Source organism: Dermacentor silvarum, chromosome 1 (assembly GCF_013339745.2).
Source record: "Dermacentor silvarum isolate Dsil-2018 chromosome 1, BIME_Dsil_1.4, whole genome shotgun sequence".
Lineage (NCBI taxonomy): Eukaryota > Metazoa > Arthropoda > Arachnida > Ixodida > Ixodidae > Dermacentor > Dermacentor silvarum.
Window position 1 is genome coordinate 8,875,441 of NC_051154.1, and position 22,955 is coordinate 8,898,395.

Sequence of the window (22,955 nt, forward strand, 5' to 3'; positions counted from 1 at the left end):
TCGATTAGCTTTTGATTGGCTATCGATTGGCTATCACAATGTATTCGCCATGTATATGAGCTAGGCTTAAGCACTACCAAGTCATCCCCAGCATTTCCCTGAATTTATTGATTATTTGTCAATTATCGATTCGAGGCGGCGCTTCATTCCTACGTCTTTTTTTTTTTCCCAAACATTCTTTCTCTGCCACCGTAGATGTATGGCAGTGGCCCTCAAAGGGTTAATCACAGTTACAACAGTGATTTCCATAGAGTGAAGATGCACAGCACAATCTGATCAAAGCTTGAATCCCTACAGAACAAAGCTGCTAGATTTACAGTCCAAGATTACTCAATATCCAAGCTTATCGAATATCAAAGCTCACCGTGGTCTTGTACAACAAGAATATTTCAACACCTTTTTCTATTATGAGTGTTACAAACTACTTACACTGAAGCAAAAATAACCCCAGCTCAAAACTTATTTCCATACATTGACCAATAATTCAAAGCTGGCTGACTTCTTGTTCCCACCAAACAAATCCATTTTTCTTTCCTTTAACCTTGAAAATATTGAAAGGTGCCACCGTCTGAGCTTTGTGGCCAATATATATAATCAACCACAATGACTTTGTTGATCAATTCAATGATACAGACTAATGAGTACAGATCATTACTGTGACTGACCACGCTACTCAGCTCAATCATATGCACTGTTTATTTATTGACTATAATAATTTTAGCTCACATCTATTCCTGTTTATCCCTAAAAGCTTAATCACATGCTCCAGTAATTGTCCTCGTGTTGTACTTCTCTGTACTTATATGTTTCACAAACATTTGATATGCATAAATTATACCTCCCCCATGTTTCGAAAGGGTAAAAATGAAATTGTGACCTATCATATTTTTTAGCATAATATAATCTGCCTCTACATATATCCTACACATTTAATTGCAGAACCCTCGAAAAAAAAAAATCCTGCAGATATTACTGCACACAAGAACACCAACATTTTTTTCTGCGTCGCATCTTTTGGCCAGCCACTCTGCTGCGGCCCCCCTCTGTGGCAATGCTGATCATCTCAGCACCAGAGAGAGCTCTGGTGCTGCAATCATTCAGTCGCTATGGGATTGATGGTTAGTACATGGATTTGTCTGAGCTTCGTGTTTGTGGCTTCAGACGTTCTTGTGGTTTCGTTTACTACGCATTATCTGCTTTCATTGGCATAAATTTCAAGGCAATCTATAGATTTCTTTAAATGCAGAAGGTAAGCAAACATGCATAATCACTGCTAACTGCAGCGGTTCCACTTGCCCATGCATCCATGGTGTAATGGTTTCAATAATAGACCTCTTCACCAGGTTCTAACAGCTGTAACAGCCATTTCACTGCGTCCTACTCTAATCATCAAATTGCCCACAATCTGCTCTGATGTAACACAAGCTGAGGCACTGACCTGAGCCCGAGCCAGAGGTGGTCATCTCAATCATATCCTTGATGGTCTGCCCAGGTGGAAGCAAGATGGGCTCACTCTCCAAGCTTGTCTCCATCTCATAGCGAAAATGGCGCCTCCGCTGCTGCCACAGCTGGTACACCACCATGAGCACCACGCACACAAGGCATATGGGGCCTCCAATGGCAAAGGCCAGCTCATGTGTACTTGGCCATGACGAACCCACCGCTGTGTCGCCTGCCACAGTCCCATGCACTGTTAGGCACACCAACAAAGGCACTACGTACCAAGTGCAGTAGCGAATCACTGTCAATACACAATGAGAACCCTTTCTCATGTTGGAACTTTTGTTTTTATGGCGAGATGCTTGGTACTGCCATGTTTCAAAGTAGAAATATTTGTACTTCTATCTTCTAACCACCTCTTTCATGTAATTGCAATTTAGTCATTCACAATTTTGCATTCATCCATTCATTGCTTTATGCTGCAATGACTAACGTTAAAACAGCACAATCAGCAGCCAAATTCACTTACCAGAAATGCTTGCCTCAACATCACGCAGATGTGCATATAACATGTGCTACATGTATGCACAGTATATTATTACGTATGAACGTTCCAAGAAATTTTGACCCTCTGAAGTGTACAATAACTTTTGCTTTAAGAACAGTCTGCTCTATACCCTAATATCTGAATGAAGCACTTTTTTTTTTTTTCAAATATTGTGTGGCAATGTCAACAGGCCACCTGGAATAGTAAATCCAGCAAGCAAACTCTCAATTCAGGATAAGTTTCACAACCCCAACAGTTTCGTGCAATAAAATTTGTTTTGCATAAGAATTGTGGACAGTGGATATTGCTATAGGATTCTGCAACCTGTACAGTTATCTACTAAAGTGAAGGCAACTCAGCAAAGCAACTCAGCAAAAGCAAAATTTTTTTTCTGTTGAATTCAGGATGAGCTGCCCCCTATTATCAGTCATCTCAGATTAACTCAAATGCAGTAATAAAGGCCTGAGGTACCGCCTATAACCTCCCACACAGGTGCAAGTACTGTACCCAATACTCGGGAAGACGTAATCAGGATCTCTTGTTCCATCTATACTTTTTGCGGGGGCCTCAAACTGCTCACTACAAAGCAGAGCAGAATGGTTTCCAGTGTGGCTTGGGCACTCATGACAACCTGCACCGCCTCTTGAATTTTAATAAATAAATGCGGCACAAAATACCTCAGCTTTGGCGGCAGTCAATGTCAGAAAAGCATTCGAAAATGTTGTGGCATCCCCAAGAAACACAAAACTGAAGGAACACACAGCTTAATACAGATGGATGTCTGCTGCCTATTTTATACCCAAGTGTTTCAGCGAACACTTTCAAAAATTTTTAAAGCTTGCTTGTGGCAGATAGCCCAATTTTAGTTCATGAGCTGGTCTACTCGAAGAGGCGGACATTACTTGCACAAAAAATTGAAATTCATAATCGACTAATAAACAAAAGTTGAATAATTGAGTTTTTAACTAATTATCTTATGGCCCATATTGCAATTTACAAATTCTAGCCGTGGAGTTCGCAAGGCGATCCACTTGGAATGAATTCTCAGGATGACACTAGTTTCGAGATATTAATTCCCGAACTTTGCAGAGAAATGCATTGGCGTTTCAGTTACTTCGGTGCTTCAATGCATAAAATGACGTTTTCTGAAGAAAACGTTTCGGCTCCCCCACAGGAGCTTTGTTCACAGGGCTCCCATGGGGGAGCTGAAACGCTAAAACTACTTTTAAAATTCTTTCTTGGTGGGTGTCCTGACTCTAAAGAAAATGTGCCTCCATTGCACCCAGTGAAATTGGATGTACAGCAAAGCTGGTGCAGACGTTAGACGAGTACAACTGATGTTAGAAAAGTACTACCACCACCACACAAGCACCACCACCACAAGCGACGTACGTCACGCACGCATGTGTACGGAAGTGCAGCATACATCCTCATTCTTCTAGGCCCTCCACAAGGGCAAGTGCCCTATCGAACTAAATTTATGTTTAAAAGTAAATTGCGTCAGAAAATGCACAAAGTATGACTTACACTTAAGCTGCAGAAAAGATAACGTCAGATTGTAATACGAATATACGAGAAAACATAATTCTGTAGCGTGGAAACACAAACCCCTTTTCCAGTTGCCGCTTGATGTCTGTCTGAGTGGCCACCTATTTTTTTGGGTGAACACCCCCCGAAACATCCCGTCCAAAGAAAGGCTAACAGCTTCATTATAAAATATGTGTGTGTCTGAAACACTCAGCTTGAAGAAGACCAACGACGCTGTTGGCGTCTTCATCTTCTGCCTTAGCCGTGACATGGTGCATTCATGGGAAGTAGAAAAGCTTGAGTTTTTCTGACACCTTCGCCCGCTTTCCTTAGGTTCGCAAAATCAAAGTGAACAACTTCACAGGGGACTTGAGAATGTTGCAGGATTTTCATAATGTGTCGCCTGTCTGAACTTCACTTTGTTTACTTGACATGAGTGGCATGCCCATACATAGTTCCTTATGTCTTTCATAACTGGCCACGTAAATTGCTTCAGGAGCTTGTTGTACGTGCTTCAAAATCCATCTTGCCTAGATGACTTTGGCATATCATGGTAAAGGTGAAGGATATTCGAAACCATTGTCTGCGGCACATGGTACTTTTCATCAATGCGTTTCATTTCCTTTGCGCCTCCCACAGCTTCATGTAATTTATCTGTTCCAGGTCTTCGCTTGTTCCCGAGACAATGCATCTGCAACAGTGAGCAGTGAACCAGGGCAATGCGAAACGACGAAATCGAATTCACATTCACGAAATCCACATGCATCCTAGGGGTTGTGCAATATCAAGGTGTGTTATTGGGAAGTGTGAATTTCGCTCCTTCTAGGCAAGTAGGAAATACTGTAATTTCTGTGGTGGTATAGTTCACTTCTGCAGGCTTCAATGTATAGCTGTAGTAGCCCACCACATGGCGCCTCTGGCTGTCAGGTTGGTTTGAGAGTTTCTGAAAGTATACTTCGATGCATCAGTGTTCAACACAAATGGTAAAGTCCGGAATGCAGAAAATAGGGTCCGATATTTGCTTACTAGTTCATGGAAGGCGCTTTTACACTCGTCACTTTACCGTAATGGCATGTCTTTCTGCCTCAATCACGTGAGGCATCTCGTCTTGACTGCATAGTCTTATAAAGGCTCTAAACCTAGAAAGACATGCATGGCTTACATGTCGTAAGGCTTCACCAACATTTAAATTGTTCCAAAGAATTCATGTTTTCTTCTTTTGGTACAGCCGTCAAATACCCTACCTGGAAATAACACTTTTCCTTGAAAGAACGCACTTTTCTTGAAGTTTACTTTGAGGTGTGCATGGCTGAGGGCATGAGGAACTCGGGAATTGCGACTTTTGTTCTGATCTTTTGTCGTCTAGAAAGTGATTATGTCATCCATATAAACATAGCAAAAGCTAAGGAATACATAACAGTGCGACAAGGAAAGAAAGACTTAAGAAGGAGAGAGTAGAAAGGAACAGAGCAAGCGCTAAACTTCAACTGTTTATTCTGAGAGTGGTGTCAAAAGAACACAACAAATGTGCATGTGCAAAAGATAAATGAAAGTGTCTTACTAATGCAGTTCATGCTTTTTTTGTTGTTGTTGTTATATGGAAGGCCTCGAACAACTCTCGTGCCAATATGTCACTTCTCCAGTGCCAGAGGTTTCCTGAACCTTCAAGTAGATCAGAGGTGGTCATAGCGCTAGAAGACACTGACAAGAACGAGAGAACAGGACGAGCGCTAACTTTCAACTGAATGTTCGTTTCGAGAAACAACCGTAAACACTCAGTTGAAAGTTACCGCTCGTCCTGTTCTCTCGTTCAGGTCCGTGTCTTCTAGCGCTATGACCACCTCTGATGTATCTAACCAACTAGCCCAAAAAGCCATACTTTTAAACTTGAAGTAGAGCTCGGGCACCAAGCAACCCCACACATTTCAAAATGTCCACAGGGAGCTGCATAGTCCCGCAACTGCATGCAGACTATGGGTGGACTCTCAAGAAGCAAATACTAACACTAAAGAAACGATTTCCATTATGCAAAAAGCCTCCGATATGGGAGTTGACAAATAGCCTTCTTCCGAAACATCACTGGCAGCCTCGAACACAAGAAAGCCCAAGTAAACTTGCCAGTGAGCCCATCCAGCCAACTGTTATATTCACATACTTGGGAGTCCCTCTGCACAAGTAAGGCAACATACAAGAACAAAACAGGCAACTAAAGCTGACATGATAGCAACAGATCCACCTGATCAAAAGCTGTGGCACAGGTGCACACATCTGCTTTACATTACAAATTTTGTATGACGAATACCTGCATGATATTTCAAGCTTTCCGAGACACACTAGGACAATAGACCATGCAAGTTACAATAGATTGCTGGAGTGACAGGAGACTAAGGCTGGCCAATGCCTCCTGCAGAGTTGGCTGAAAAGCATATCACCAAGGCAGAACTCTCCAAGTAAAGCTGTATCTGCAGACCTCACAAGTGCTCTGCTTGGAGTTTCAGCTACAACCTAAGCCGGAGTCATTTTGAACTAAACACCATATACCTAGTGCCATCTTGCATACAAGAAACCTACAGTCGAGTAGACAATTGTTCCAAGTACTCGGATAATGAGGACACCCCCTAGAGGCATGCTGTGCCTAACAAGGAATTCTAAAATTCTGCACCTTAGCTAAGAGAATTTGTTCATGGGCTAGTTGGTACATTGTTCTTAAAAACAGTTTGTGCAGCGCAAACATGCAGAACATGAAATGACATAGATGGGCACCTAAGACCACCAGCGGAGGCGCTCCCTCCACTGGTGGTTAGGCGCAAGGCATTGTGTAAGAAGGAAACGCTGGGCAACGCATGGCTGGCACACTGCAGGCAAGTAAGTCTCCGGTGGCTGTGGCGGCAGGCGCTCCGACTTCCAATACTGCCTTTCGGCCGCTGCTAACGGCACATGGGAATTCTGTCACTCAATATATATTATCAATATAATGGCAGAAACTTGCTAATGTAGTGAATACTGGGATGTCAACATTGTCTTATATTCACGGAAATCAAACACTGGCCATTACTTGAAAACCGTTCAAAAAATATTCTATATTTGATTCGGTCTCCAGAATTACCATTCTCATACCCCTAGAAATGACGACTGCACTTTAACCATTCGTGAGATTTGACAATTTTCTGCACATTGGAGAGTCTGGAAAAATAGAACTTTGCCGAAGGTATCGTCGAAACTAGTCTCCAGAGCTCCTAACCAAACAACGCAAAATTTACACTTTGGTCGACTCGGCAACATAACTAACATAAGTTACACAAGTTACAACAGCAGTAAAGCCACAGAAGCTTCTGTCAGGTTGTCCAATTTTCCGATCAGACGTCAATGCCGTTTTAATGTCTCAAACATCAACACATGCTCAGTAGTGCATGCTGTTTTGATGATACTGTTTGACTAATATCAAGTCCTACTTTATTTTTTCCCACCACAGGTTGCTTTTATCCATCAGTATGTCAACTTATTACGAGCTATCTTTCTCGCCGTGTGGAGTTCTCCTTCTGTTGACTGCGCTAGACTGTTTTACTAAGGATGAAAAATAGAACTTACACACATGTGTGTTATTTCATGTGCGCATTGCCAACATTGATTGTGGAGTTTTCACTTGTACAAGAGCACGTAGTCGATTTCAGATTGACCTTCGGCAGAAGCTTGACCAGCAATCTAATCACTTCCTTTTTGAACACCATCTGTGCAAATGCCCTCATTAATTACTGTACAATACTGTGGACCCGCCGCAGTGGCTCAGTCAGCTAAGGCGTTGCAGCTGCTGAGCATGAGATCGCGGGATCGAATCCCGGCCGCAGCAGCCACATTTTGATGGAGGTGAAATGCAAAAGTGCCCATGTGCTTGTGTTGTAGTGCACGTTAAAGAACCCCAGCTAGTCAAAATTAATTTGGAGCTCTCCACTACTGCATGCCTCATAATCAGAACAGGTTTTGGCACGTAAAACCCTAGAAAGAAGAAGAACAATACTTTGCAACACTGTGCATTACTGTACAGCACTAAACAGCACAAAGCACATGAAGGCTCCAGTGCCAGTTCAAGGCACACAAATAGACCAGCTTGCTTGCACAGATAAGCTGGTCGAATAGAATATTCAAGTATGAAGAGGCTTGTACATGCTCCCCAACAAGACAACCTTTGCTTCAAGAGCCTAAAGAATGCAGTAAGAAAAGACTTTGGTGCTTGCTGCAATTAGCACAAAAAAAAATGCTCCCCTCACCATAGACTCCTACCCGTTCTCACATTTGCAAAGCCACAGCTGTTCCACATAGCATGGGCATCACTATGGCCAATATTCATGTGAACAAGCCTGAATAATATGTTGGCTTTTTCTTTTTTTTTTTTTTTGCGTTGTCTACCATGGTAAATTTGGGAACTGGGAGCAAGGCACATATTTTGTATATTTTGGATTTTTTTTTACTCCCAGTACTTACACTAAAAAGAGGAAATTATTACTTTTACTCATGCTTTTTGATAAGAATTCTCAAAAACTATCTGAGCAATTATTTCTACTCTACTTTCACTCCAAGACCCAAAGATCGGGATACAATTCCACGTATCACGGTAAGCATTGCGACTAATACGTCTTGAAATAAAATGTTAAAACATAAAAGCATAGAAAATGAGCAGATTTCTAGCAGTAAGGAAAGAGTACATGAGTAGCAAACAGTTATGCACTATCACCAAACTGACAGAAAAGAACTGCCACACTGACAGCGCAGTTAAAAACATTGCTCGCCTGCACAAACAGAAATCTTTTACTGTCAACAGCAGCACAAAACAGAAACTGGTTAGCATACTGATGTCACAGCACAACTGTGAAACTATACCAGAAGAATTTGCAATGATGTGCAGAATAGAAATAAAAACTGTTTTTCTTTTTCTTCTTCTTTTTAGGGTTTTACGTGCCAAAACCAGTTCTCATTACTGGAACTGCTGCTATCAGCAATGGAGTTGAATAAACAACGGCATGCTTCTTTAGAGGCACCAAAGAAACCAGAATATAGAGAATAAACAACTAGCATAAACATCGCCATATAAGCTAAACTATAAATAATGTCGCCAACCAAAATTTGCGGAAACGGAGCACTAAAGCTGCTCTTTACTGCAGGCAGTTTCAAATAAAGAGAAAAAAAATTGCTGGCTCTCCTGTAATCGAGAGTAGATGTCAGCATGAAATGGCTACCATACGGCGTCTTTTGCATACCTGTGGTGCCGCCACCTTCAACCGCGTCTGTCGCCACTTCTTGTCACATCGAAGTGGTCGGCTGCAAATGTGCGGCCTTAGGTCCCCTGTATCTGCCTTTTGAACATTGCTATTGGAAATGACAAAACTTCAGCATGCTAGAAGTTACAGCTTTAGTGATATTGCAAAGAAGCATTAGAAAGAACTCGGACGCAATATTTCTTGTAACTTGTTTGGAGAGTAACTAGCGTATGTAATGCGGTCCTGTATGAAAGGTTGGGGGCCAGAGTCCGCATTTTCTTAAGTTTTGACTTGTTGCCCGGATGATCTCGTTTTGCTCTCGTAACTTGCTGGCATGTTCTCGTATTGAGTGCCCGGATGATCTCGTTAAAGTGCCTGGATAACGGCTCTGGCTTTTGGCTCAAGGTCAGTTGAAGGTTGCCCACAACGGGAGCTAAACGCATTTCATACTTAAAAAGGAATACCTGGCCCAAAGGCCATTGATCATCATCCCTTAAGTGAATATACAGTGGAAAGTGGCAGCAACCTTCCCACCTGCCATTAGCTGGCTGGAGGCTAATTTACAGCACAGTCATGCTACATAGCTAGGCCGAATGAGCACTGTTTCACCTGAAGTTAGTGACATGTCTGGTACCAAGTCGACAACTGCAGCACCCAAGTGGCATGCGGAAGAAACTGCCCTAACCTAGAGACAAGGGCAAGGGCCATAACCTGAATAGTAACAGCTTCGCTCACAGCTGCCATTTTTGCAACATCACGCACACGATCATATGTCGTAAAAATCCAGCAAGAAACTGCACAGGTTATGAAACTTCAATCACCCTTACATATAAATCTGTAGAGCAAGTGGCAGTGCTGTTGCGACGTCCACATAATGGAGCAGGTCGAATAACAAATCAAGGCATTTAAAGGATCAGTAGCCAACAGCAGTGATAAAGCTTGAATCCTCTGGCAGCCGTAACAAACAATAATACTAGCCCTTATCACTAAATCAATAAAATATCAATCAGTGTAAATGCATTTATAAGCATGTCAGTTGCGACCCTTTAGCTAATCAATGGTGAGAAGAGATGCAATCTTTTGCATACCCTCCCACCACCTGTGTTGAGCACAGTTTGTAGCATGGACGTAGCAGCAACGAAATGGCACAGCATACCATTCATTGCCACCACCGCACTGAGGAAAGTAACACCTTCAGGATGGAAAATAAGAGACCTAGCCAGTTTACTTCTGCATAGGACTCTACCACTTTCTCAACAAAAACTTTGGACAAAGCAAGGAAGTACCTCGACCTCGATACAGCGCAACTAAACTAGAAAAACAAAAACAACTCGAAGGTTTCAAAGCCACACTTCTTCACAGCTGAGGTGACAGTCAATTCTAGTCAGCAACATTGCACAATTTGTGGGCAGAATGCTACAAATGCCTAAAACAATGCAGCCCAATCCTACTCAAAGTTGAATGCAACACAGCAGTGTCACATAATCCAACATTAAATGTAAAAATTATGGAAGTGCCAGCATTTTTAGTTGTGGGTCCAAAATGCTCATACCACAAGGTGCTAAAAAAGTACTTCCTATAGCATAAAAGCTTGTGTCTAAAGTGGTCCCTTAATCTGTAAGGGCCTATTTTTTTAAAAATCACGATACCAAAATGTCCCAATTTTTTTACAACACGAAATGCTTCAATAACATGATTAAAATGCAAAAGTAACTTTGGAAACATTGTAGGAAAAAGAATAATTGCTTATTTACTATTATGCTCATTTCACTCTTGGGACCCCAACAAAAACAAAAGGTTGGTCTGAATACCAGAAGTATATTCAATTGTTTTGAAATGGAATGGTCCATGATTAATGCCATTCAAACTACTGGAGACTACGAATGATGTGGTAGTGCTCAAAACAACACGGCACTCCACGCACAGAGCCCAGTGAGCAGTCTCCTCCGTGCTTTCATCATCACAGCAGTCTTCCTCTCTTATTAAAGAATGAAACACCAAGTCCTCCCCACTCTCGCTATCATCATCCGACGGATAGCAATCTACTACACCAACATGGCGTACGGATAATGCAAACTTTGTTTGCGTGCGTGGGAAAATCTCATGCGAAAATCCCCATCTTCTCGCGGGAAAAATCTTATTCTATAGAAGGACAGCATTCAAAACGGCTACTGGCATTTATGTTGCAAATGGAAAAACACCTTTGGCGGCCTCTGCTCACCAAAAGCCATTCAGAAAGTGGCGAAATACCCATGACGAGGTGGGCTTGTTTTATGGGCCAAGAAGTGACGATCGCTCATGATTAGCCAACGTCCCTAAACTATGCAATGAAGTCCAGCGAGATGGTACTTGCTTGGAATGAAGATTATCAGCAAATGCAAAGAAGTCCCCATAGCCAAGCAAGGGATGCAGTCCACATTGTTCACACCCTGTCACTTTCCTAGCAAGAGCTGCAGTGTAGCAAGATGGCCATCAATAAACCTGCACTGAAGCAATTCAGTCGAGCTTGCAAGAGGAGAAGCCTACATTAGCACAGCACAGCATGCTGGCCACTGGGATCGTTAAACGCTACAGTACCCCTTACCAAACTATGCTTTTCCAATGTCAGACCTGCATCAACTGTAGTACAAAAATATAGAAATGCACATCATGTGCTTTCAAAATGTGCGGCAAAGCTGCTCATGTTGTTCACAAGTTTCGTTTATCCGTGCTTCATTCAGACATTACGTAAGGCAGACGAGTTCTGCTAAAACTGCATTTCCCACCTGGACCCCCTTGATGACTCAAGGTTAAGCTCAGCTACAATACTGCACACCACACACATTGAGCTTCTAAAATAACAACACGAGGGAAGTGGGAGGGAGGGAGGGACACAAGGAGGGGAGAAGAGCAGGGCATTCTCTGGCATGTTTTAGATGCACACACACCCCATGCCAAATATGTCAATAAAAGGTGACAACCAACAAAGCTCAATAGCTTTGCCTTCAATCCAAAGTAAAACAAGGCATGCAGTGCACATAACCCATCTTGAGAAAAGCATCCATTAAAGTAATATATAGAACCATGACCTCCTTGTAGCCTGTGGACACTTGCCCCACTGATATATGCTGTTTTCAGAAGCGCAAATCTTTAGAAAGGCAACACTTACCTCTTGGGCCCTGAGTAAAGCACACAAGCCTTTACACGCACACACACACACACGCAGACGCACAGGACAGACTGCACAGCACCCTATAAAATGTGTCTTGCTAGGCCTCAGATAAGGGACACGATGGTGGTAATACCCTAACAACCAATGATGTAGATCTCAAGGTGAGGCGCTCTGCGACGATTCTGAAAAAATCTTCAGATAGCATGCAGGCTTAAACCTAATAGTTTGAGTGTTAAAGCATGACCGGTTACTCTTTTCCAAGACATGTAATATAGATCAGGATTCATTACAACTAGCACAAACTCCTAACCATTTCAACTCTATGTACACTGCTCTAGAAATTCAAGGCATGATTTCCAAGTCCAAACAGAAGTCCCAAAATCGGAGCAACACCCTACCAGACCAAACCAACGACGACTCACCAAGGGCCCAAGGTGCATATGAAGACAAGAGAAGATACCGCAAACACTTACAAATGACAAGCAGTCGAGTCCTGCAGGCTGATCCAGCTACACTCATTCCTTACAATGCCAACATTGCCTATCAAACGAATGCCACTCCAGGCTTCAGTAATTCTAATTTCTTCTCCATGTCATTTCAATGGGGTTTTGAAACAAATGATGTGCAAAGAGAAAAGAAAGTAAACAATAGCAATTACAGAACTGATTAGACAATAAAAAAAAAAGAGGGGTATAGGTGGAACACAGTGCAATCCACTTATAATGACAGTCATCAGTGGCTGGCTTCTTTTATATCCAGATCAACAAGGAATACTTGCAACAAATGGGCATAGGCATTTTGCTATCTTGGCAAGATAATTTTCATGATAATTGTCAATGGAAGTTGTACCCCAAGTTGCAAAGGTGCCATTTCCCATTAAAAAATACAGTGGTAACAGCAGACATGCAACGACCATGATATGCTCACACGAACTGCAGCATAAAATGAGCAGGCGCACATGGTTTATACCCTTGCATTTTGCTCACCAAATGCATTGCAATCACAATTCAATTATTTTTTTAAAGAAGGCCTTCTCATGTCAATATGTGTACACCTGATGCTTAAAAATAAAAGTCTACAAGCCTTGGCACTAGCCCTCTCAAATAGCGCGCTGATCATCAATTTGACACGAGCCTGGTGTTCTTTCAGTACTGCTTTCATGCAAGCCATATGCAAAACTCAAAATAATTCCAGCTCTCCTTCATACACCTCCTCATTCACCACCAGCTCAAACGACAAAGTATTCAGATGAATAATCAAATTGTGCTCGGTGTACCTTCGAAAAAAAAAAACACATGAGGCCAACCCAGCCTTCTCAACCCTTTGGGGGTCACTGTCATACATTACGGCAGCAACGAAATGTCTGAAAAAATATGTTTTTTTGGAACGAAATGCCACCTAGTGTTGCACTGGAGGTGCTGCAACCTTCTGTGAAACGTAGAAAAAAATCCTAAATGTGCTGTCACCCCTCGGCTTCCACCAAAACCAATTACTCACTTCACTCTAAGATGGCTGCCACCATGGTAGTTTGGGAGTATTCCCACTTCGGCTAGTTCCCTGTATGAGTACTCACGCCCGCGCTTTTGCACTTTATAATCGGTATTCTCACATGTTGTTTTGAGTAACGAGCATCAGGTAAAATTATTTCTACCTCGTCTTTTATTCCTCAAAGCATTACCGCGAGACACAGAGATGCTCACCCGCATCGCTCTCCCATAGGTGTACTTTGTTTAAAGGCTGGTATCCCTTTTGCGAAATGCACAAGATCCAATTGAATCTTGTCTTGTGATCTAACCATTGATTATTGCAAGTTTTTCGCTCTCTTTGTTTTTCCGATGAGTATGCTCCACTACATGCTTGTGGGCACTGACATGCCCAGTCTTTCTTTCGGTATGGCCGTGTGTCTTAGAGTCTCCTTCATTCTTCTCGCCCTTGGTTCGGACGTTGTTCAGGGGTCGTCACTCCGCCATCTTTGCTGGGTTCATGCCCTCGGAATGACACATGATCACATAGAATGTCTTAAAATGCAAGCCATAGTGGTCCAAAACCAATAAAACAAAAATAACTTCTGCAATTGTTATAGCATCTGTTCTCTATTATGCAAGTCTACCACGTAAAAAACTGAACACATTAAAAAATATTGTTACTTTATTGTCACCTAAAAATTATTTGCAGTGTTTTTTTTCTTGAAATAAGCTGCTCTGAAGAATACATCTAGAAAAAGAAAAAGATGGGACCCTGTGGAGGATGCTTTTCCAGAGAAAAATTTGACCCTCAAGAATTAAAGCCACACACCAAAGCTCACAATGATGTGACGGCCCATATAGCAAAGCTTTCTCAGCCAAATTTTACTCATGTTAACCCACGAAAGGGACCGACAACTACCAAGAATATGTCTCGAGATTATTGTGCCGATGAAAAGATTGAGGCTTCCAATCATACGAACAAGCGTCCCTTAAGCATGAAATTATATTTTTAAATTGGCACTGAGTCACGTAAAAATTACCCAGGGCGACTCTGCGGTAAAACGTGACACAGGGACTTGAAAACCGTATCCAATTCTAAATAAATGTATAGGCCTCTGTTCATTTCGAATGCTACAGCTATAAATTTACAAAAATGTTCGTTTCCCAATATTGCAAACTACGTCTATTTACCTGTGTATTTGGAAGATGTTGCACAATGAAAAATTGTTTTAAAAATTTCCAGATGTTTCCAGAGTGAACTGCTGCGGGCATAGATAATTCAGACAGCGGGCTTTCCATTGCGCCAAGAAAAGGGCTGTGCTTGAAAATCGGTTGTTGGTCCCTTTAAGGCACAAGAAAAATGTAGCAGCTAGATTTCATCAATTTTGGTACCAAACGATCTTTTCACACTCTAACTGCACTGTTAAAAGTTTCACGAACAGCACTTTATCCTTTCAAACGCTACAATGGTGTACATTATGGGAGCATAACCCGATGCGGGTCTTATTTTGGAAATTCCTAAAACAAAAAGGCTTCCAGCTAAGAGTCAAATGTAACATTACGCAAGACCACTTACCCTTCTGATGGCAAAATTAGCATTTTAGTGGCAATTATTTTTTGGTAGGCATGTGTTTTCAAGTTTGAAGCACGCTCACAAACAAGTGCTCAAAACAGGGTCAAAACAAGTGCACAACTGATCAAAACCGGTTAAATTATTCAGAATAATTTAAAAGACAGGAATAATTAAGCATTAAGTGCATTAATTAGCAGAAACTCGTTAAAATTGGTTCCGAAACGCCAGACTGGTACCAGGGCCGCGCAAGAGAGGGTGCCACCACCCCACAAGCGCTCGATTGCTCCTCCCTCCAGCGCTACACCAGCACCGGCGCATCACTGCTTTGCACTTCCCCAGGTTTCACGTTAGTGGAGCTGCATTAGTGCTGGATTTGAACTACACAAGCGCAGAATTTGAGCATAATTGGAGCTACATTATGCGCTCAATTTGAGCAAGGTTTAAGCTGGATTGGAACTGCATTTGAGCTACATTCTGCAACTGCACGAAGTTGCCACAAATCGTCCAACCGCAGCCAACGGCTGCACGCTGCAACCGTTTGCTGCGAGTTTCGCGCAACACGCCGTTTTGCTTCTCTCTCGTCCATCTGCTGAGGACTTCCGAGCCTCATTTTTACTATTCAAGTGTGCATTGCAGCAGGTAACGGGGAAGGGCTTTAGTGTTGCTTTCAGAGACGGAAGCAGTGCTAATACATGATTGACATATTATTAATGCATTATTCCTATTTTATGATGGATGCAGGCATACAAGACTAAAGCATTCATCATTTGGCTCAAAGGTGGTTGAAACATTCAACATACTGATGGCCTCTTCTCCGATGACAATCGGTTTCTTGCGTTAGATTCCTGCTGTAGGACTTGCTTGGTGACATTTTGACCTAAGAGATGGGGTCCGCCTCTGGTTCTCCAATGCAGGTTACCCTCATTTTATTGCATAATCTTGTTTGGCAGAGAAATATACATCACCATAGTTTTGTCATCTTTATCAGTGGCTAGAGAGGGACCGAGAGGAATAATGACAACGTTGACGTGATCCTTATCTTTTTCTTTTTTTTTATAGCTACAACTGTCTCCGAAATATTGGTAGCCAGCAAAAAATATTTTGATGAAATACAGGTAAAATACCACCCTTTGTGCATCGAGAACAAGCTAACGCCTCAGTATAGACATAGGCCCAGCGTACTTTATAAAGTACACCTGCATTCATTTTCGTATGACGAGATGCACTGTATACGGAGTGCCATGAATACATAATTTATGCCATTCTTTTCTAAAATTTGGACACAAAAGTGAGCTTCGAGAAGCATATATTAAGCATGGCAAAAAATTAAGAAGGTGCGCACACAGCAGTACCTGCAATAATAGACACTTCTCCAAGTTTAGCGGCGAGTAGATCAAAGACATCACGCAGCTGACAAAAGACCACTATGTAGTCATCTCGGCAAGGCCCTTCTTAGCAAAATGGCTTACTAAGGAAAACAGTACATTTCTTCAATTACTATCTACACGTGAAGGCATTATGGTGCGGTTAAGGTGCTGAGCAGCTTAATATAAATATTAGAAGTTGTACCATCAAGTCAAATTAAATTCTACTAAAGCGGACCACATGAATCCAACCAATTATTTGAGGATAGCCTTTCTAAAAAAAGTGGGGCAAAAAAAGTCTACCAGTGTTTCCTTCTTTTCATTTGCCAAAACAATATATCGTTACTAGCCCTTTGCGGCCATTAACGATTACCAACATTTCAGTCGTTCTTGTCAAGAACTAGTTGGATGGAGAATAGCTCTAAAACAAAATAAACAACTTCAGGCTATCCAAAAGCCCGCATGAAACAAAGTGAGATTGTGTGAAACATATACATGGTCGTTCCCAAGGCATTTAAAGCTTTACAAGTTGACTGGTTGCTGCACCCCATCTCTCTTCATAGTCAGCACATACACTCCTCCAATGTGTCAATGTTCTCCAGTCAACAAAGTCTCTCCTGTCCATTTCCCAAGCTGTGTTTCTGTACCACTTTAGAGCTCCTTTTATATCAAAATATGCAGTTTATTTTTGCATCATTATATGTGGGTTGCACAGTAACACTGGCGAAAATGAAAAGCAGGAAAGGAAAAAAAGAAGAAGGCACCGCCAAACTGTGGCCATGCCTGGTGGACCGCTGCCACATTGCGGTGCTGAGAATTCAAGTCATGCTGTTTTAATTGTCCTCCATGTGTTTTTGGAGAGAGGAAAACCATCCCGAGTAAAGTACCTTGGGCTGCAGATGGCTCAACTTGACTGCATTCAAGCAGCTGCAATTGCAAGACGTGGACACAACAAGAATGTTAAAGCAACAGCACAGTGCTTCAAAAACGCAAGGCCTCCCCAAACTGTCTGGCATTCCCTCAAGCAAGCTACAGCAATGTAGCACCTGGCTGAACAAGCATGCCAAGTAATCAGCACCTCTGGAGCTTTTTAAGAAACAGCCCCTTTCTAAAGATCATCCATCAAGCTAGCATTAAAACAGCAGGAACCCATACAATGAACAGCCATTGCTCCTGCAGGAACGTCCTTCAACTGTTGTAGCGTCAACGACAAGACATCCATGAAAGCATAACACACTGCTAGTTTCCATTTAAATGCTGCCATTCAATGAAAGTGTTACAAGCTGTGTGCACACAGATAATGTTAGTTAACTGAGCTGCTCTCATCAGGTGGCAGTCCCAGCGCAGGTTCCACATTTGTAGTTAAAACAAAAAAATGGGGGTATAACAGCATATTATACTTGGGAAATATACAAATCTGCAAGTTCCACTACACAGAAGCATTGTAGAATTAGCACAGTGTTGATGAACATTAAGAACCAAAGCATAAAAAGTACACATGCACTTGCAACAACCATAAATTAGACTCAACAAGAATAAAGATTATGTGAAAAAGAATGTTATTCTTTAGCCATGCCTTCGGTAATGGCGTGTCACACTAGTGTTGTTTCCACTCTTGTGCAAAATGGGCTTGCAGCACAAGATCATTCTTCCATTAAGAGTGCTGTTGTCTTATCGAATTGTACACACTGCAAGCAGTCAATTCTCAATCCACCTAGATAGCCGAATTACTGCGAATAAAGACTGCATTATTCTGTTCTACAACTGCCAATGTGCTAATCACCTTTAGAACTATGCTCAAACAGCACGTCTGAGACAAGGACACACAGAAAAAGAGAAACACCCACAGTGTGTCCTTGCTACAGTCACGCAGTTTGAGCACAGTTTTAAAGATGATCCAACAAGCCTTCGCTAAGATGGTACTAATGCCTAATCACCCTCACTGCCACAAAGTTGCTTGCTTCACTTTGTGGGTAACAGGTTCACCAAAATGAACGGTTTTGGTTTTCTTCACCCTTTCCAAACCTGCCAACATATTGGTGCGAGATATTTATCAAGCATATGTACCTCTTATTAACTGATAACTACTTGGTAGCGCCTGTCCCTCTATATTTAAGCACATTAGCTTGTTTTATGGTCAGAACATGCCACGGTTTTTTAGATTCCTAATGACGGCACTGCCCCAACCAAGCTTTCAGTGTATACATTAACACTGAAGTAACTAGTGGTCACAACATGTGTGAAATATGTATTACAAGAAAACAAGTAAACTGTCATGTAAATAGTAAAGAAAAATACCATTAACCTACACATGAACAAAACAGTCACCAAAAAATATAGTAAGCGTTCATGCGACTGAAGGTCACTAAAGGTGAGGCAAAAATTGTATGCTTGTCACAAAAACTAATAAAGCTTTGTTGAATTTTCATAAAGTAACTGAACACGCTGAGCCCTACATTTACATGATTGTGAAGGAGATAGACCAATCAAAAGATTCATAATCAAGGACTCCAAGAACTGGCAACTGTGTTTAGCCGAAGCTTTGCTACCAACTACATCTTATGAGCTTTGTGCAAGTAGAGACCCTACATAAATTCTATTAATAGTACCAGCCCTTACCAGCAATCTGAGGGTTGCACAGGAACGTCAGTTAAATTTTGATCACCCATAAACTGACATATTGAAGAAAGTATCACATGCTGGCATGTCTAACTTCACGGCAGGACTGATAGCCTCCAAACCTTAACATGTGCTGTGACAACAGAATGAAACAAAATGGGAAGGCGCATTTCCATTTCAACATTTGCCAATGTGCAAAACACTGGTGTGATTAATTGAAAAACGCTTAAGTTTTGGGGCTAGAACACATTTATCACCATGTTACAGCCGACTCGCACACAGTAACTTCAAGTAGTCCGGCATAACAGGGGTTCTCTTCTTCCCACATGTGCTTCATTAATGCATGGTAGCACAATTAAAAGCAACAACACTAGAGTAGCACCAACAGACAGATTCACTGCAAGCAGGGTCTACACATCTATAACCGAGCATGCAGCATCTAACCACATGAGGCATGGCAGTGGAGGTTTCCACCGCTCGCACACACAGAGCAGGGATGGCACAGGTCAGGCAGCATGCCCAAGACTGGCAGAAGAGCTCACTGCAGTCCACCTACTAAACTGAGAGCCGGGTTAATGCTCCCCGCATGGCCAGGGACAGAAGAGTCACAAGACAAAATGTGCTTTCGTTTACATCTAGAGCAAGGCCACACCTTTGTTCTCCACGCTATGACTTGTTACACCCTCGCTACACTAGCAGTCCTCTGGCACTCATTTACAGTGACAGCAGAGGGCTCTCACTGTAGCAAGAAATTGGGCTAGCTAGAAACCCCCCAGAAGCCTGTCACTCACAACCTTGCCAAGTCTGGGCTTATCGAGCGCCACAGTGCATCCCACATTACTGCAGGGCACCAGTAATGCTATGGCAATAGTGAAGAAGACATCAGTATTTTGAGCCTCAAGTGAATCCAATAACACAGACTGGGAAATTACAATCCCCACATTTAATACTCGCTCACTGGTTTCCTTTGTGGTTGACACAGCCACTAACACAGCTCGAAAGCAGAAATTTAAAAAATACAGTCAATGGGTCATGACAAATGCAAAGCACAGTCATAAAGTAACCACAGCTCAGCTATGAAAGACAATCCGAACATCCTGCTATGCTTCAAAACTGCTCTTCACTGGACGCGTGCACACACATCCTGATGTCACACAGCCCTCTCAACATGGTCACCTACTTGGAAGCATGCACCCTAGGATGTCGCACTCAAGTGCCAGTACAGTGGAACAAGCGGGATATGAAGTGAGGGCCACAATTTATTGCCTCTTGCACAACCATAACTGACATGGAACATAAAACTTGGTTCACCACATTGTTGATATGCACTAAATTGGGAAGCAGGCGGGCAACGTCCAGTGTTCATTTGCCATGTACAACTATCATGTCAAAGCCCGCCAGCATATTCAGTACATCAGCACAATAAGGCAGCATGTCTCTAGGATATTTTTACCAACGCTGTAAAGCTTGGGCAAGCCAATACTGCCAACAGGGATCATTATGTTCAGCCAGAGAGCGAGCAAGCAAGCAAGCAGAGGCGCATCATCAGACCAGTCAAGTTCTGAGCAGTACCGATATGTAGTGAACCGATGTCTTCTGGAACCATAAAGAGCGAATAGTGAAATGTTAAATGGCCCAAACGTGCAATACCATGGCATCCTCAAAGAAGATAAGGTTAAAATACCTAAGGTTAAAATACCTAAGATAAGGTTAAAAGCTCTAGACGCACTCACATAGTGCACACCACAGTGAAAAAATCAAGGGTCTGCATTCTGAACACAATCTGCACCTGGCACAGAACGATTTTCACTAGTATAAAAGTCCTTTAAGCAGCTCTTGGGAAAAAAAAAAGAGTGGCACTGATGGGTTGTAAGTAGTAATACATTTCTAACCTGATTATAGCACTCAAGTTCTATGAGATCTACACATTGCTAATGTGTTTGCACACAATTCCGAACGAGGGGGGCATATGTTGGAAACCCTAGTGTTTTAATCTTATCTCTCTCATTATGCACATAAAAAATTGTGGTTACTCTTTGACTGTGCCTCGTACATATAACACCAGATTACGATGGCAAGTGGTGCAAAACCAATGTACAAGTTTACGTAGTCTAAGGTTTTACTGCTGCATTTTCCCTCAGTTCAAATGTTTCAGTACAGCAAATATGGCTTTAGAATGCTAAAAAATTGGCAGCATTGACTGCGATAGCTAGGCTGAGCATTCCGTTTGAACTTCTCACACGGTGTTCTAACTATACGTGGGTCCAACTAACGCAGACGCGGCATCTGCGGCATCTGCAGGTGCGCCAAAATCTCTGGCATCCTTAAAAAGCTTTAACACGCCGTTAGGGACTGTATTGACATTGGACGGACGCCACTACGCTGCCTGTAAAGAGCCGCGGCAGTAAAATTACATCACTTTCAGGTTTGAGCACTGATATCGTTTTGCACTTTTAATGATGGTCTGAGGAATTTTAGGATAAGAGGCATGCACTGTGAATGCTATGTCTCATAAAATTTGTTTTCAGGCTGCCATTCTCAACATTCTGAAGAATAATTAAGTATGACCTGGTATGAACAACTTTAGTGTTTACATAGTGTAGTCATATAACCCATATACTATATGGCATGGATAAGCACGTACTAGTATACCTAAATATATGGGGAGCCCCACGGTGACGACTAAAATTTGCTTGGAGTGTCCATATAATTGATATCGCAATTAAAGCTCGCAAAGAACACAGAAGTACAAGTTCTGCCCAATATTTAAGCGGACCCCGCACTTCCAATTCTTTCTTTTTTTATTTCTTTCCAGGTAGATTTTGATGAAACTTGCAGAGTTTATGTATTTCAATGTGCTAATTTAAGATATACTTTCCCCTTTCATGTAAAGTGAATTACTGTTTAGAAATGCGGAAAATTCAGTTTTTCACCCAACTTGCTTTAAGGTGAGCTATTTACTAAACTATACAGGGGTGTTTCATTTTAGCTGCACCAAATTTTAAAAAATTGCCTGTGGCAGATAGCACAATTATAATGCTTGATCTAAACTACTCCATGAGGCGGCCATTACTTCCACGAGAGATCAAAATGGCTAATTTAATAATCAACATAATAACGCTCATTAACCTTTTAATTATTTATTTTTAACGCACATCTGTTTTATGGCAACACTGTTTTATGCACTGAAGCACAAAGTTAACTGGAATGCCCATGCATTTCGTCGGACACGTTGAAAATTAATATCTCGGAAACTGGTTCAGTCCTGAGAATTCGTTCCCAGTGGATATGCCTTACGAACTCAGCGGCTATTATGTTATGTTAATTATTCAATTAGGCGTTTTGGTTTCTCGTGGAAGTACTGGCAGCCTCATCAAGTAGTTTAGATCAAGGATTGTAATTCTGCTATCTGCCACAGGCAATTATTAAAAATTTGGTGCAGCTAAAGTGAAACACCCTGTACATGGTGTAATAAAGATTGACAAAGAAAAATTATCTGGAACCAACAAAGAGCACAAAACAGCAAGAACAGTGTTCTAAGCCAATTTTATATCAAGTGAGAGCATGGCAAACTTTTTAAAGTAAGAACCCATAGTAACAACCAGGACAAATTATTACTTTTTGAAGTTTCCTGTAATAATATTTGTTTATATGATAGGCCTACTGCACTCTCAAATTGTCTACCTTTCTGACAAAAAAAAAGAAAAAAAAATACCTATTGCGATGTGATAAGTAGAACCAGAGGTATTACTCCAAAACTGCAACACCATCATCAATGCTGTATAGCGAAAATAAAGAAAAACACTTCTCGACATATTCATGGCGATTATGGCAAAGGCTAAATCGATCAAGACTGATACAGGCATCCAATCATGCAAAAATAAATGCTCTACACCAAACTGGAGCAAGGGAATGCAAAAAATTATCTGGGCTCCAAAGAGCAGTCTCCCTCCACACTTCAGATCATGGTTGCTTAGCATTATTCAGTTAAGCAATTCCAGACAGCTTTAAACCAT

General features: G+C 41.8%; 1 protein-coding gene across 8 annotated transcripts in view; it reads right to left on the reverse strand.

The window, feature by feature from the left end:
• LOC119456501 (TGF-beta receptor type-1-like) overlaps positions 1–22,955 on the reverse strand; it is a 132,315-nt gene that overhangs the window by 28,981 nt on the left and 80,379 nt on the right. For all 8 annotated transcript variants that reach the window (XM_049664791.1, XM_037718324.2, XM_037718360.2 and 5 more), the window contains one exon: positions 1,439–1,672. In XM_049664791.1, the coding sequence (XP_049520748.1) occupies positions 1,439–1,672 (234 nt within the window). The remainder of the gene's footprint in view (positions 1–1,438; positions 1,673–22,955) is intronic.